Source organism: Apodemus sylvaticus, chromosome 5, assembly GCF_947179515.1.
Source record: "Apodemus sylvaticus chromosome 5, mApoSyl1.1, whole genome shotgun sequence".
NCBI lineage: Eukaryota > Metazoa > Chordata > Mammalia > Rodentia > Muridae > Apodemus > Apodemus sylvaticus.
The window spans coordinates 148,948,294-148,964,626 of NC_067476.1; the positions used below are offsets into that span (position 1 = coordinate 148,948,294).

Below are 16,333 nucleotides of genomic sequence, written 5' to 3' on the forward strand. Positions count from 1 at the left end.
TAAACAGCACCAGCAGGGGTTTATTTAGTGACAGTAAGGTTAATGACTCCCTCAAAACAATATAGGACAGGCCACCTGGTTTATTCAAACTGAATCTAAACCTTAAGATATCTGACTCAACAGTAACATAAGAAACCTTTAATGACACAAACCCGTGTTAACCCAAAGACAGTTTAAATGAGTCTCATAAGCTCTACTATTGATGGGCTGGCATCTAAGTGCTCAGTTCAGTTACAAATGCACATTTGAGTTTCTTGCTGCCACATGGTAAGCAGGTCTGAAATACGCTGTCTTATAAGCATTTCACCGTGTCCCCACTGCTGCCAGTCTCCAGTCATTATGGTTTCTTCAGCCCTCAGAACATTTTTAGGAGAGATTTTCTTTGACCTGCTTGCCTTGACAGGTACATAAGAACTCAGTAAACTGACAGAATGAAGATTAACTGAGATGCCAAGAATAGTTTTTATTGCAAGCACAGTGAGCAGAGATGTCTTCTCAGAGTGGCCACCGGGTCTGCCGTTAACTAAACCTCTGACAACCTTTCATTGGTTTAAAGCACATGAATTAGCTTCTTGTTATCAGGTGTACATCATCTCTGCCATGTGGGACATTTTCTTAGGGATATACAAGTAATACTCCATGTAGCCTGCTAGGTCCTCAATGGTCACATCATCCACATAGACACGAGCTTGCTCGGAACAGGATCGAGGAGAGCCAGACAGAGTTCTGGAGTGCAGTGACTGAGAGTAGTCCTCAAGTGATCTTCGTTCTGGGGCCAAAGGAGGGACATTCTGCAGACCTGAAAAGGAATACACTTCCATATCATGCCACCTCTTACACTGGCACTCCTTGCCTACACACACACATGGTTTGCCCTGGCTTAGCTTGGAAACAGATTGAAAGTCAGAGAGATCGTTGGCCTTAAGACTTTCTTGGGAGACCTGGGTAGCATCAGAGAGCTCTTCTGTTTTACTCTCTGATGGGAGCCTCAGAACAGGACTTCTCAGAGGCTCAATGGCTGCTCCTGTGTGATTAATATCAAGAGAAGTAGAGTTTTCTCCTGTGTTGAACTCTTTGGGTGTTGAAATTCCCCGTCCACTGCTGCCATCGGGTGCCTCAGTCTGGCTTCTGTGCTTAAGCTGGCTGCCGGAAGGAGATGCTGTTGTACTGCAGTGGATGAACTTGGGAGGATGAAGAACAGGAGACTTAGAGCGTCTACGACGCTGGGTTCTCGCTGCTCCTCGTGAAGACTTCCTTGTAGATCTAAAAGAGAAAAAGACACAGATGTGGAGATACAGAGCCCTCCCGAGAGGGCCCACGTGACAGCTAGAAACAGACCTTTGAGTTTAAGGTCATCAATGCCTCCATTTACAAACTACCTAAGACTTTGTGTCCCCAGAAATTCAGCATCCTTTATTAGCAATCTACAGAAACAATGAGAAAACACAATCACCCAGGCCAGACATAAGGGAGACAGGGCATATAACACTATTCCTTCCATTCTTGGCTTGCAAGCATGGGAAAAGCAGATAAACTGATGTAGTAAAACCAAAATGCAGTCCCCTCAGCCTGAATATGGCTCAGTACCAAGGCTAATGCTACAAAGCCACTGTGCCAGCACTGACAAACAGGGTGCCCGCGTTACAAATCACTATCACTGGTAACAGCCAACAAAAACAAACAATAAAAGTAACAAAGTGAGAGCTGGCTCTGTCAGTAAAGTACTTGCCATGCCAGCCACCATGTAAAAAAGCTGGCTGCAGCCGCAAGCACCTATAATTCTCATGCTGGGGAAACAGGAAGTCCCTGTCCAGAACTTCCTGTTCAGCCAGTCCAGCTAGGTACAAGGAGCTCCAGATTCAAAGACCTTACCTCAAAAAACAAAGAAGCAAAAACACAGCAGAAGGGTGAGCAGCTGAGGAAGACACACAGCACACTGCCCCTAGGCCTCACTTGTGAGTGTGCATGCATGAGCACAGCCCCACACAAACTCCAACACAGGATTTAGTGTGTCAAGCTTCTAAAAACTAAGAATTATTAAGTACACTATAGAGCAAACATTCAAACAAACATTTAAATAAAAAAGCTAAATGAAGAAAAGAGACGTAAAACCGCCAAGCAAATTAGAAAACAAGTAGAAGAGGAAGATGAAGACAATGACACAGAAGCAGCAGCAGACAGGACTTTAAAATAGTTTTTAAAAAAACAACTTTTATTTGGGGGAGGAGTTGGCATGCATGTGCTAGGGTGCATACATGACAGGCATCTTTTAGGAGTTAGTACTCGCCTTACACCATGTGGATCCCAGAAACTGAACTCAGAGCTGTAGGCTTGGCAGCACTGAAGCACCTTTTACCCAGTAACCCATTTTCAAGGCCCTGATACAGAACTTTAAGAAATAAAAAGCAAACACACATTTAATCCCAGCACTCTGGGAAACAGGCAAGCAGATCTCCAAATTTAAGGCCAACCTTGGCTACATAGTAAATTACAGAACAGCCAGGACTACATTAACAACAAACAAGCAAGCCGGGTGGTGGTGGCGCACACCTGTAATCCCAGCACTCTGGGAAGCAGAGGCAGGCGGATCTCTGAGTTCAAGGCCAGCCTGGTCTACAGAGTGAGTTCCAGGACAGCCAGGGCTACACAGAGAAACCCTGTCTCGAAAAAACCAAAACCAAATCCAAAAACAAAGAAAAAACCAAAAAAAACAAAAACAAAACAAACAAGCAAACCACCTGTCTCAAGAGGGATTGGGAGAGGGGAGGGACGAGGAAGGAAAAGTAGGGGTGTGGGGAAATCAACTAGACAGCTCCTTGGAAGTGAAGTGGATGGAGGGATTGTAAGCCCAAGGCCAGCCTGAGTTACAGTGAGACCCTGTCTCACAGAAATAGAAAGGGAAAGGAAAATAAAACTGTATTTGGAATTAAATGAAACAGACTAAATAAAATACTGCTATGAGAACCACTGACGTGAAGATATCTATTTATAACAAAGGTCAGCAGACTGCAACCTGTAGGGCAACTTAGATCTGTCCCTCTACTTGGGTCTTTTACTAGAGTGGGGAGCTTGGGTCAAGCCAAAGCCTCACACATGTTTCAGCATGTGCTTTGCCTGTCTTGTATTTGTACAGCCTGTGAACCATGCTCTTCAATGGCTACAACTGAGCTACAGAGGATGACCCTTCATTCCTTTTCCTCTCCATTCTCTCCCACCGTTTGGGGCCCACTTAGCTACCACCTACAAGTTGGGCATTGAGAAGTAGCATCTTAGTTCAAGAATCCAACAAGGGTGGGCTGGAGAGATGGCTCAGAGGTTAAGAACACTAGCTGTTCTTCCAAAGGCTCTGAGGTCAAATCCTAGCAACCACATGGTGGCTCTCATCTCTAATGAGATCAGATGCCCTCTTCTGGTGTGTCTGAAGACAGTGACAGAAGAAAGGAAAAGGAAAAGGGAAAAGGGAGAAGGGAAAAGGGAATAAAGGAAAGGAGGGAGGGAGGGAGGGAGGGAGGGAGGGAGGGAGGAAGGAAAGAAAGAAAGAAAAAGAAAGAAAGAAAGAAAGAAAGAAAGAAAGAAAGAAAGAAAGAAAGAAAGAAAGAAAGAAAGAAAGAAAGAAGAAAAAAGAAAAGAAAGAAAAGAAAGGAAGAAAGAGAGAGAGAGAGAGAAAGAAAGAAAGAAAGAAAGAAAGAAAGAAAGAAAGAAAGAAAGAAAGAAAGAAAGAAGAAGAGAGAGAGAGAGAGAGAGAGAGAGAGGGGGGGGGGGAGGGAGGGAGGGAGGGAGGGAGGAAGGATGGATGGATGGATGGATCCAACCAGGAACAGGGGAGATGACTCAGTGAGTAATTGTTTTACAAATCTAGTAGCCTGAGTTCAATCCCTAGAACCTACAGAGAACCAACTCCATAGAACTGTCCTGTAACTTCCAAATGTACTCTGTGGTACATACCAACATCTGTATACATACATATGCACACACACAAGATAATATAAAACATCCAAAAGCACCATGCAATCTGAAGGGTAGATGAGCACACTAGGAGAGCTAGATCTATTTCAGACAGAGGAAGGGATAAATCAGTAAAGTGGGTGCCCTTTACCACACACTCTAGCAGAACCCCCACCAGGTTGACTACTTCATCTTGAAATTGCCTCAGCAACTGAAATGCAGGATGACCACACAACAGCAGTGACAAGCCTTCTCTTCGGTAAGTTCCTAGGAAACATCCATGACTTTGGCCTCTTGAGTCAGTGAGTCGGATCAGTCAGTCAGTCAGTCTGTCCCTCTCTTCTTAACCCCCTGCTACCTGTTTGTTGTTTGTTTGATAGAGCCTCACTGTAGATTAAGTCAGATCTCAAACTGAAAATTCTTTCAGTCTCTCAAGAGCTTCAGTTACAGGTGTGTTTACCATTCTAGAAAACGGGTCTGCTAACCCGTGTCCTAAAAGGTACTAGGGAAAAGGAAAAAATACATGTAAAAGTAGTCAGTCTAACAGAAAAGCTCTACATTTACAAACTGTTTTAAGAATAAATAGAGCAAGCTGGGCAGTGGTGGCGCACACCTTTAATCCCAGCCCACAGAGGCAAGCGGATCTCTGAGTTCAAGGACAGCCTGGTCTACAGAGTGAATTCCAGGACAACCAAGGCTACACAGAGAGACCCTATCTTGAGAGAGAGAGAGAGAGGGAGGGAGGGAGGGAGGGAGGGAGGGAGGGAGGGAGGGAGGGAGGGAGGGAGGAAGGAAGGAAGGAAGGAAGGAAGGAAGGAAGGAAGGAAGGAAGGAGCTAGGTTCAAGCTCCAGTACCACAGAAGGAATAGGAACAGACAATGAGAGATGTGATTTAAAAGATCATGGCAAAGACCTTAGGCAGATGTAGGCCTTTCAACAGCAGCACAATAAAGTCAGAAGACAAGAAACACCACCAAGAGCTAAAACTGTCAATCCAGAAACAACAATTTCAGATACAACCAATCTATCTTACAAAACAGAATGAAATAAAGGTACTCTCAGATAAAGCAAAGTATATTTGTCACCAAACTTGGGGTAACAATCTGTGCCTAAGAAACAAGGCTCTATTCTCAAGAAACCAATTAAAATGGACAAATAGTAAAGACCAGAAATTGGGATTTATTCAATGTGGCTAGAGTGGGAAGAGGGGCAAAATATTTACTAACAAAACACAGTATTATATAATTCCAGAAGTAACCATTCCTAACTATTTGTAGTGCTGGGGAATGAACAGACAAGGAGGGCTTGTCATACCCTAGGCAAACTCCACCGCTGAGCTTTTGGACAGCCCAAGGAGAACCACTCAAATGTACTCTGCACAGAGCAATGTAACACCTTATTTACCAACAGTCTTTGACCAAATGAACTCTTTAGGAATAGAAAAGGAGGCTGTATGTGGCAGGATCTAGAGTACAAGAACTATGGACAAAGAAACTAAAAATGCAATTATTAACAAATTAACGACTAGTAAGAAATAACAACAAAACCTAACCTGTGGGATTAAAAGTAAAGCAGGATCAGCCTACTGAGTAATCATATCATGAAAGACAGGCAATCGAATAAGTACTAAAGGAGTTTATATTATTAAATGAGTAAGTACTAAGGGAAATTGTATTATTAACTTTTGGCTTTTATTAAAAGTTTACAGCTTCAAAGCCAAATACTTTTTTTTTCCTGGTTTTTTTGGATTTTTTTTTTCAAGACAGAGTTTCTCTGTATAGCCCTGGCTGTCCTGGAACTCACTCTGTAGACAAGGCTGGCCTTAACTCAGAAATACACCTGCCTCTGCCTCCCAAGTGCTGGGATTACAGGAGTGCGCCACCACGGCCCGGCTAGGCAAATACTTTCTAAAAAGATGATAAATATCTTCTAAATTAGTAGAGGTAAAAATAAAATTTTTTTCAAATCATTTATTTAGTAAAAGATGAAGAAAGGGCAGTTGGTAAGGGAGGGAAAACAGAAAAACCCTAACAAGGCTGGGCACGATTCCTAATAGGTAAACAAAGAACTGGCCAGGAAGTCAAAGCCAGCTTGGGCTACACAATGTACTTTAAACTAGCTTGGGCTACAGAGTGAGACCTCATGTCTCAAAAAAAGTTATAAAATAAATTTAAATGGTAAACGCACAAATACACCAATTAAAAAAAAAGTATTTAGGGCTGGAGAGATGGCTCAGCGGTTAAGAGCACTGACTGCTCTTCTGAAGGTCCTGAGTTCAAATCCCAGCAACCACATGGTGGCTCGAAACCATCTGTAATGAGATCTGGCGCCCTCTCTTGGAGTGTCTGAAGACAGCTACAGTGTACATTTAATAAATAAATCTTTAAAAAAAAAAAGTATTTAATAGACCGAATAAAGCAGAATCAAGCCACATGCTATTTATGTGACACACCAGCATTTAAAAGCAAAGTGATTAAAAGGCCAGGAAAGAAATACATGCTGGCAGCAATGGAGACTCGTAACCCTAACTTCAGACATCACAGACCTTAGGACAAAGCTAGGGCACTTTATAGTAATGAGCCTGGGGATGTACCTCAGTGGCTAAGTGTACTTGTCTGCCATGCACCAGCACAAACAAAGGCAAGACACAGAAAATGTCTTAGTAAACTCATTTTTAAAAACTATGAAGCCAGGCATGGTGGTTCAGACTTATAATTCCAGAAACTGGGAAGCTGTTTTGAGGACAAACTGAGCTATTTAGTAAGTTAATGGCCAAACTGGGTCAAAGAGTGGAGTGTCTGAGAAGAATCACTGGGTCTTAAAAGGTTGGATCACAGCATACTCTTCTTGGACACTTGGGAAAGAAAGAAAACCCAATCCTAAATTACTCAATGTGGTGGCTTAAATGAGAATGGCCTCCATGGGCTCCTATGTTTGAAAATGTGGTCCCCTGTCAGTGGAACTGTCTGAAAAGATTAGAAGGTATGGTCTTCTCAGAGGTGTGACACTGGAGGAGGGCTCTGAGGTTTCAGAAGTCCACACCACTGCCGGTGGCTCTCTTCCTCACAGCTGTCTCTCAAGAAGTGAGCTCCCAGCTACCACTCCAGATTGTGCCTGCCTTCCTGCCGGCCAGCCTACCACACTCTCTGCCATGATGGGCATAGACACCAACCTCTGAAACAGTGAGCCCCAAATAAACTAGTTCTTCTATCAGCTGCCTTGGCCATAGCATCTCTTCAAAACAAAAAATAAATGAGACAAAAGTCTTTAAGCAGTGGAGGTTGAGATGGCTCAGTGGTTAAGAGCATTTGCTTTTCTTATAGAGAACCCAAGTGACTCACATCTTGTAAATCCAGTTCCAGGGATTCCAACAGTCTCTGTACAGGCACATGTATATACAAAAAAGCATGCAAACACATACACATGCAAATAAGCAGGCACACATTTAAAGCCCAAAACAATATAATCTTCTGCATAGGACGCTCTTACCCAGGCCAGAGATAGCTTAGAATAAAGGTCCTTAAGCTATCCTTAAACCAGAGTCTGATCCCTGAAACATATGCGGTGGAAAACTAAGTCTCAAAAGTTGTCCTTTGATTTCTATACACTCTCCCTAGAAGGTACCACGTCCCAAATCAATAATTGTAATTAAAAGGGAAGGGGGGCACTCTTACCCATGCCAACTGTCTTTAGATGCACACATGGTTTTCGGTTTGGTATCGTCTGCTGCTGCTCTGACTGATGCTCTGACACTTGTGCCTTCTCCGACAGACAGAGATATGATGGACCTGAGGACAAGAACAAAGTTTACGGTGATGGAAAGCTACATCACGAGGACAACTTTCCCTAATACAACTAACCCTAATACAACTTTGAATGACACCCTTTTTTCTTTCTAGTTTACAGTTCTCAAGATTCAGCTTTGAGCTGAGCATTTGAGCTTTAATCCTAGCACTCAAGAGGCAGAGGCAAGTGGATCTCTGAATTCAAGGTCACTCTGGTCTGCAAGGCGAGTTCCAGGACAGAAACCACATTTGGATTATTCTGAGACACTATGGTAAGGCAGTATACAGTGCAGTGTGTACTTATAATCACAGAGCTGGGTAGGACACAGTTACACAGGGAAATCCTATCTCAAAAACCAACCAACCAACCAACCAAGCAAGCAACAAACAAGGAAACAAATAAAAAAAAAATAAATTAGCTTTTAATGTAAAATTTCCTCCAAAACCAAACTGGAAAGATCCCTAAAAACCCATGGTTGCAGGATCATAAGCCAGAGAATGATCTGTACATGTAACCAGCAGTGGGCTATAAATAGATTTTCAGGCTGTTTATCTGGGGCAGATCAAGCCTTCTATGTTCAGTGAGAATGCTAATGACACTGACATTCTTTCACCTACGAAACCAGAGACATAGGAACTAAGTTTAGGGGCCTATCATTAGAGTCAATTCAACTAGCAAAGGATAACGCTTTTGAGTATTTTACAACTTTTAGAAAGATGTTCCTATTTTTACAACTAGTGAGTCTGAAATGTTACTCAGTTAAATCTTTTCTTTAAAAATACTTTTAAATGGGTTCCCAGCAAAGACAACTATCTGCATCAAGACTACCAAATAAGCACTTTGATATACGTCCTTCCAAAATCTATTTAACACAAGAACTTGAGTTTGAATCCCAGCATTAACATTAAAAAGCCAGGTGTAGTGGTGTGTGCTTGTATTCACAGAGCTGGCTGTGGGGAAGACAGGATCCAGGGGCTCACTGGCCAGCCAGCAGAGCCTACTTGTCAAGCTCCAGGCTAGTGAGAGTTTGTCTTAAAAACAAAACAAAAAAACAGATGGATAGCACCCATGGAATAGCATTCCATGTTGTCTCTCTCTACATGCATGTACATGTGTACACACACACACACACACACACACACAGAGTAGTGCCTGATTGTAATTCTAGAAGCAGTGGCAGAAGGATTAAAGGAAGTTAAGTCCAGCCTGGGCTACATACATAAAAAGGTGTAGGCCAGGTCCCCCTAAAGTTATAAGCACAAAGAACTTTTCAAGACACGAGAGCACATCCGAATTATCATAAGAGACACTATGGTAAATGCCGGTGTACGGCATGATCTAAAACACTATAATTCCTGCACTCAGGAGGCTGAGGATCACAAGCCTGGAATCAGCCTTGCTAAACCCACAGAACTTGTCCATGTCTCAGAAAAACAACAAATAAATAAAAGACCATATACAGCATTACATATAAAGGACCTAGAGATTAAAGTAAATTGTCACTTACTTCTTATCCTTTTATTTTTTCTAATAATATTTTATAGTCAAAAGGTTTATTGATTTATAAGGAATACAAAGACATTTGTTCTGATAAGACAAATACCACTGAAAATCAAAACCTGTTGAACAAGATCATGCTAAATTCCTGGTAAAGCTTAATGAGCCAGTCCTCAGCAGGTATATGACAACAGTAGGAAACAAATGCTGCACAGACTCTCCAAGTCTTACTCTGCTTAGTCACACTAATTACTCATCCCTTCTCAAATATTCTCTACTGTTCCTCCTATAATTCTAATAAAGGCATATTACATGTTACAAATATGTAATTTCTTTAAAAGGCATATTTTTATTATTTCTATCTGTGAATGGGTATGTGCTTTTGAATTCAACTCTCAGTGAAGCCAGAGGAACAGGATCTCCTTGGAGCTGTATTATAAATAGCTAAAGACATAGGTGCTGGGAACTGAACTTTGGTCCTCTGCAAGAGCAGTATGAGCTCTTCACCACTGAGCCCTGTCTCCAGCACCCAAATAAGTAATTTACAACCATAAACTGCATGGATATTTTGCAAGGCATTTTATAACTGTCTAAATAACTCATAGTGCCATCAACAGCTTAATTTTATTTTTAGCTTAGTTTTACATTCTAATTTCTTTTCTCTTTGTGAAGCAGAGTCTCTTTATGTAACCCTAGCTGTCCTGGGACTCCCTATGTAGACCAGACTGGTCTCATAATACAGAGATCTGCCTGCTTCCTGAGTTCTGGGATTAAAATTATGTGCCACAATACAGAGCTTACATTTCAATTTCTTAAAACATGAGGGAGAAGTGTACATGTGAAAAGTTACTTATATAGGTTTATAGACTAGAGGATTTATATGCAAGTATGTGTATATTTCTATTTTTTTTTTATTTAAGTCACGTATACCAAAAATTACAAAGAATTTATTAAAACCACAATCTAGGGTTATATTTTTCCACTTCGTTTCCTTTTCTCAAAAGGTTTGTCACGGGCTAGGAGATACAGCTCAGCGGCACCACACTTAAGTTACCCTGAGCCAGATCCCCAGGTCTATCCACAGGGCAGACTACCTCCATCAAAAACAAAAAAAAAAAAAAAACCCAACAGCAACAGTAAGAGTTGGGAATGGTGGTACATGGATATAATGCAGCATTCAGAAGACTGAGAAAGAAGGATGGTGATTAGGAAGCCAGACTAGAATTCATAGTAAGACCTTGTCTCAAAAGCCCAAGAGTGAAAATTAGCGCTGATATGGCAGAAACTATGCTGGAAAACCACTGGGGAAAATGACACTTTTCTAAGTACCATGGAAGCAAACTTGATCATCTTAACATTCACTAAGCAGCTCTAGTAGCATAAATACTCTAGGGTAAGCCAGAAACAGTACTAGTCACGGGAAAGCAGCTTATTAGCATCTATTTAGAATTTAGTTTGTAAATTATTTCCATGCTGTCTGCAATAGATCTCATGAAAGAATGGCTAAGAACAGGTTCTGGAGCAAGACACTCTGGGTTCATACTCAGAACATACTATAACTTCTACCAGTAGAAAGTGACCTAATTTTGTGAGCAGCCTCTAAACTAAGATGACAGCAGTGTCTGTCTTCTGCTGGGTGGTGGTGGCACACGCCTTTAATCCCAGCACTTGGGAGGCAGAGGCAGGCGGAGTTCAAGGCCAGCCTGGTCTACAAAGTGAGTTCTAGGACAGCCAGGGCTACACAGAGAAACCCTACCTCAGAAAAAAACAAAAAACAAAGCAGTGTCTGTCTTCTAAGCCAGCAGAGAGTTTTAAATGTGTTCCAGATACTTACTCCCCAGGGCAGGACTGAGATACTGGTGAGTAAGACTATTACTAGTGCTCGACTTGAGCTTTCAGTGCTCAGTTTGCACTCCAAGTCATTAAAAAAAAAAAAAACCAAAAAAAAAAACCAAAAAAAAAAAAAACCAAAAAAAAAAACCATAATCATTAATACAAGTTTTCATCTGGCTTAGGGCCAGAAGGACTAGCATAAGAGATCTATCCATACATGACATTTTTAAAGGGTGAAATAATACTTAACACAGCAGCTGGTCTGCAGATACCCCAATTAGTTTGGCCAAAGGCTCTAAGACTATTGATCTTGGCGACAGACCCATACAGGTTTCCATAAACAATTAGAGACTGAAATCATGAATATCTTCAGGACCTTTAGTGGGTCAATTCACTTTTAGTTAAAAAAATAAAAATTACTGTGATTCCCTTGCAGCATATGAGAAGTCCCTGGTGAGATACTACTTGATTTAACATTTAAATATTTAACATTAAAATAGGAAAGGAGGATCTCCTCAGAGTTAAGGAAAACCAAAACACTCTCCCTTAAGAGTAAAATGAAGGGCTGCTTTTCAGATATTTATACAGAATATAGACAAGATATTACCATTTACATACCCTAGTATGAACAAAGTAACAAGAATAACATTTTAAACAAAAAGACTATTTATATTTAAACCCAGTAAATAAATAATCCTAAATCATATATTACATGTTCAATTACCCTGATGCGTCCACTCTTAATTTCTTGAAGGCAGTTTGCAGGCTTTCCTCCTCTCCATCCTTGGCTTCAGATTTCATTGTGAAGGTTTCTGTACACCTATTGATGTTCCCTCCCGTTAATACTAAAAAGGAAATAAGAAAAGTGAAAATCAGTGGGATCAAGAGTATATTTCCTTACACAATTACTGTTAGGAGAGAAACATTTTTTTTTTTTATTTTTAAGCAGCAGATTACAAATAGCAGGTTACATACAGAGCTTATCATACATGCGAGCATATACACGCTGTATTAGGGTTCTCTAGAGTCACAGAACTTATGGGTAGTCTCTATATAGTAAGGGAATTTGTTGAGACTTACAGTCTATCGTCCAACTCCCTAACAATGGTTAGCAACAGCTAAGAATGGAAGTCTAAGGGTCTAGCAGTAGCTCAGTCCCACAAGACAAGCAGGCGAAGAGGAGAATTTTTCTTTTAATGTCCTTAAGTAGGTCTCCAGCAGAAGGTGTGGCCCAGATATAAAGTTGTGTGCCACGCCTGAATCTGGGACTTGTTTTGTCCAGATTCGCACACCTTTAATCCCAGCACTAGGGAGGCAGAGGCAGGAGGATCTCTGAGCTCGAGGCCAGCCTGGTCTACAGAAAGTTCCAGGTCAGCCAGGGCTATACAGAGAAACCCTGTCTCAAAAAAACAAAAACAAAAACAAAAACAAACAAAAAAACTGATCTCCCAGCCTCAATGAGGATCACTGGTGAGCCTTCCAATTCTGGATTGTAGTTCATTCTAGAGACAACCAACAGTATTCAAACCACCTAAATAGTTAATGCTTTAAACTCTTACAGTTTTGGGAACAACATTTAAGAACTATGTTTCAGGCTATTAAATGAGGGGAGAAAAGCTCCCTGGTAGTACATGTCTAGAAACCTATGGACAAAATTATCATCAGAGAGACAAGAGAAACTACAACACTGATTAATTAAAACGCTGTTAAATATCTGTCAACTACCCGATCTTAACTATTTTAAGTATGATTTTATGACACATTTGTACAAAGCAACTTTAACCAACGTATCAGCATACATGAAGAACTGTATGCTGCTGTTGTTAAAACAGGAATAAAAACTTCAATTATTGCTGGTTACCTTATACTCTACTCCTCTGACCAAAAACTTTATTGGGTAAGCTTTATTGTAAGCTTTGGGTATGTAGTTATTACAAGAGAAATGATGACACTGCCTAGGGCAGTGGTGGTGCACGCCTTTAATCCCAGCACTTCGGAGGCAGAGGCAGGCGGGATTTGAGTTCAAGGCCAGCCTGGTCTACACAGTGAGTTCCAGGACTACACAGAGAAACCTTGTCTCAAAAACAAAAAAACAACCCCCACCCCCCAAAAAAGAAGTAGAAAAGAAATTCATAGGATACTGTTCTCAAATATGACTCCATGTACTCTCCTCTTAACCAACTGGTCGGACTACTGAAAGTTTCAATTTCTGCTACTCTGATTTTCCATTTAGACAAAGGAAGGAGATAAAGGATCATCAACTCAGACAACACAAATAAATTCTCAAATCTAATCTTCAAATTAACAAAGTATTAAATCTTGAACAAATAAACACACCAGTATCCAAAAGGGGAGAGAAGTAAAACTAAGAACAATGTATTTTTAAGCCAAGGATATACTTTACCTTTATATCTAACCTGGAACCCCTAGCCCCCCACCCCACCCCCCACCCCCAGGCACTCTCAGAGAGAGCAGTGCCTCTCTATGAACCTTTAGGTACTGATTCTAGATCAGCTTACTTCTCAGAAGAGAGTTATGTTATTATGAGACCTCTAATATTCCAAAGGTCAAGATGTCACAATGTTTGACATTTGTGAGTATGTTCAGCCTCAAAAGAACTTAGCTAGTTTTCACTTCAATATCAGAAGATAACAAACCCACTCTACCAAATATGTGATTTAACCAGGTCATAACCACAGGGACGCCTCATCCACGTGACTGCAAGTTTCACTGGTCTCTAATTCTTCACAGGAGGAGGAGTCTTCCAGACACACAATATTCTGTATATTAAGCAGAGGGCTAAGTTCTGGTATGTCTGGAGCTCTACATATCTACAAATGTCTATCACAGGTTGTAAACAATTTCTTTTTGCTACCACAACTCCATGAAAGCTGGGCATGTAAGGACTGATGAGATGGGTGAATTGCTACTAAGCCTGACCACCTGAGCTTGTCTCCTAGAACTTGAGTAACAGAAGGAAAACAGTCCCCCTAGTTGCATTCTGCCCTTCATATAAAACTCTCGTACACATAATACAAGTAAAAAAAAATGCGGTTTATAGTTAATTCTCTCAATCTGATTTGTGTGGCAAATATTTAAGTACACACCAAGTCACATGTACACTGGTAAACACTAGAGGCAGAAATCCACTCTTTTCACAAGTACTTCTAGGATTCCTAGTACTACCTTAGATGTCACAACAGAGGCTGAAGTGAATACAGGGGTCCTGGGAACCCCATTTCAGTAGAGAGGGCATCTCACTCCTACCCTCCAGGACTCACACTTTGCTAAGAAGCTTCCCAGCTAAGCCTCACGACTTCTAATTACACAGCGCTGACTTAATAGTATGGCAGGTGACCACCCTAGATGTTAATTCAAACTTAGCATTCTTGTTGAGACACTAACAGATGTATCATTAAAAACCCCAACAGCCCAAAATAAAAATCTGGCTGCAGACCAAAAACTTCGAGAATAAAGTACAGCCTAACTTGTTTTCAAACTTCCACCATTGTGACTGCTCGTGTTTTTTTTTTTTTTTTCAGTTACTTTAACACAGAGCAAAGGTGAGTATCTTAGGCTTAACCTCAGGGGCTAGATCAGAGCACACTTGTAATTACAAAAGGCTTATTACGCTTCCCCTAGTTCCTAGCTTTCCATTCTGGAAGCATCAGCTCAAAAGCTTTATATATCATGTGACTGGGTTGCCTATCTTCACTTGTGGGAGATTCTCCTTTTACCCCTTCACTGCTCTTACTTCCGAAGTTGTATGCCCAAAGAGCTCAGACTTGCAAAAAGCCTGTTAAGAAGTTACTTTGCCTGTTTTAAGTCAAACCACATCCCAGTTTCTTTTCACAGATACCTTGTGCAGTCTTGTTTACACTTCTGAAGTCGTAACTAAGCTCTCTTTCCGTTTCAAGTCAAACTCCTCATTTTCAGGAGCAAGAAAAGGAGATCTGCACGCGTCCTCAAAAAGTTAAAGCGAAATTTCCCCAAACCTCTCGAAAGTACAGAGTCCCGAAAAGGGGGGGAAAAAACCCCAACCCTGTACAGCAACCTTCCAGAACGCCCCCAACAGAATCAATCTGTGCCCAGGACAAAAACACATCCACACCTCTCTGGGCACACCCACTCAACCCCTCAAATCCCAGGACGACAGTCAAAGCAACACGTTCGTTCCTTTCTGTCTATCACGGTTAAGCGGAGCCGGCGGGGAAAGGTCAGAACTCGGGGACACCCAAGCGGGGAGCTGTCTCGGCTTTTACCCTGCCCGCCCCGGCCAACCACGGACTCCGAGAGGTGGCAGGAGTGAAGCTGCGGCGCAGAAGCCGCGGGAGACAAGTGGAGAGGACTGTGGCTCGCAGGGCGGGAAAAGGCGGGAAGGGGCAAAGGGCGGCAAGGAGAACGAAAGGGGAAGCTGTGGACGGCGCGGCCCGGGAACGCAGGAAGGCGGGAAGCGAAGGCCGCGCAACTTCGCACTCCAGGCCGCGGCAGCCGAGGGCCAGGCCGGGCCGGGCCGGGCCAGTCAGTCGGCGCAGGGAAACGCCGCGACCGGACGGGAGGGCCGGACTCCGCCTCCCGCGGGTTGCAGGCCTGGCGGACACGACGCTCCGGCCCTCCTCGTCCCGTCAGGCCACTCACCTCCTCGCAGCTGGGGCGCTCCCGGGAATCCAGCCCCGTCGGCTCCGAGCGTCTCTCCGCGACCGCCGCGCCTGACTGACCCGGATCCAAACCCCGCAGATAGGGTGGCCCGCGCCTCTAGAGTCGTACTGCGCCTGCGCAACTAGGCTCGCGCCCCGCCCACCGCTCACGCTCCTCCCACCTCGGTGACTCGGCAGCTCGGCCTGCGGCAACTACGCAGGCGTACGGCGATAGCCCCGCCTCTCGAAGCCCCGGCTCCAACCCCTCTCCGAAGCACGTGCGTCTTAAGTCATTTCCTGTTATTCTTTTAGCTCCCTCCGCCCCCTGGCTTGGGTTCGCTCCCGGCAGGCTTTTGGGCGTGCCTATTTCCTCTTCTCTGTCACGTGAGTCGTGAGTCGGCGGCTTGACTAGCACTGTAGAGCCGCTGCTATGCCCCTGGCGTAGCCTGGTTCCTTCTTGTCCTCTTGAAGTCACCAAGCTAACGGAATTTGGTGGGCTGCGGGAGTGTTTGCGCCAGCCGATGCCTCTGGGAATGCTCGGCGGAGTTTCTTACTTGTAACCAAGGGCGCTTGCACTCGGTCCACAACCCTCGCCGTGGGTCGTCTCTTTGGGTCCGCAAAGAAGCCACGAAGGT

General features: G+C 43.0%; 1 protein-coding gene across 2 annotated transcripts; it reads right to left on the reverse strand.

Moving 5' to 3' along the window:
* Oser1 (oxidative stress responsive serine rich 1) lies at positions 1 to 15,829 on the reverse strand. 2 transcript variants are annotated; one of them, XM_052184200.1, is made up of 4 exons: positions 15,700 to 15,829; positions 11,786 to 11,906; positions 7,620 to 7,733; positions 1 to 1,263 (listed from the first exon to the last, which is right to left on the reverse strand). In XM_052184200.1, exons 2-4 carry the CDS (start codon positions 11,860 to 11,862, stop codon positions 579 to 581), a joined length of 876 nt encoding a protein of 291 aa, XP_052040160.1. In that variant the 5' UTR covers positions 11,863 to 11,906; positions 15,700 to 15,829; the 3' UTR covers positions 1 to 578. The 2 variants fall into 2 exon arrangements, with proteins under 2 accessions (XP_052040160.1, XP_052040162.1); XM_052184202.1 differs by lacking the exon at positions 15,700 to 15,829 and having other exon boundaries at positions 11,774 to 11,867.
* Positions 15,830 to 16,333: the final 504 nt, after the last annotated feature.

Coding starts and splice junctions, on each gene's coding strand:
- Oser1 (XM_052184200.1), bottom strand. CDS start 11,862: ATGAAATCTGAAGCCAAGGATGGAGAGGAGGAAAGCCTGCAAACTGCC. Junction 7,734..11,785: donor TTAAGAGTGGACGCATCAGG/GTAATTGAACAT, acceptor TCTTGTCCTCAG/GTCCATCATATCTCTGTCTG. Junction 1,264..7,619: donor TCTAAAGACAGTTGGCATGG/GTAAGAGTGCCC, acceptor TTTCTCTTTTAG/ATCTACAAGGAAGTCTTCAC.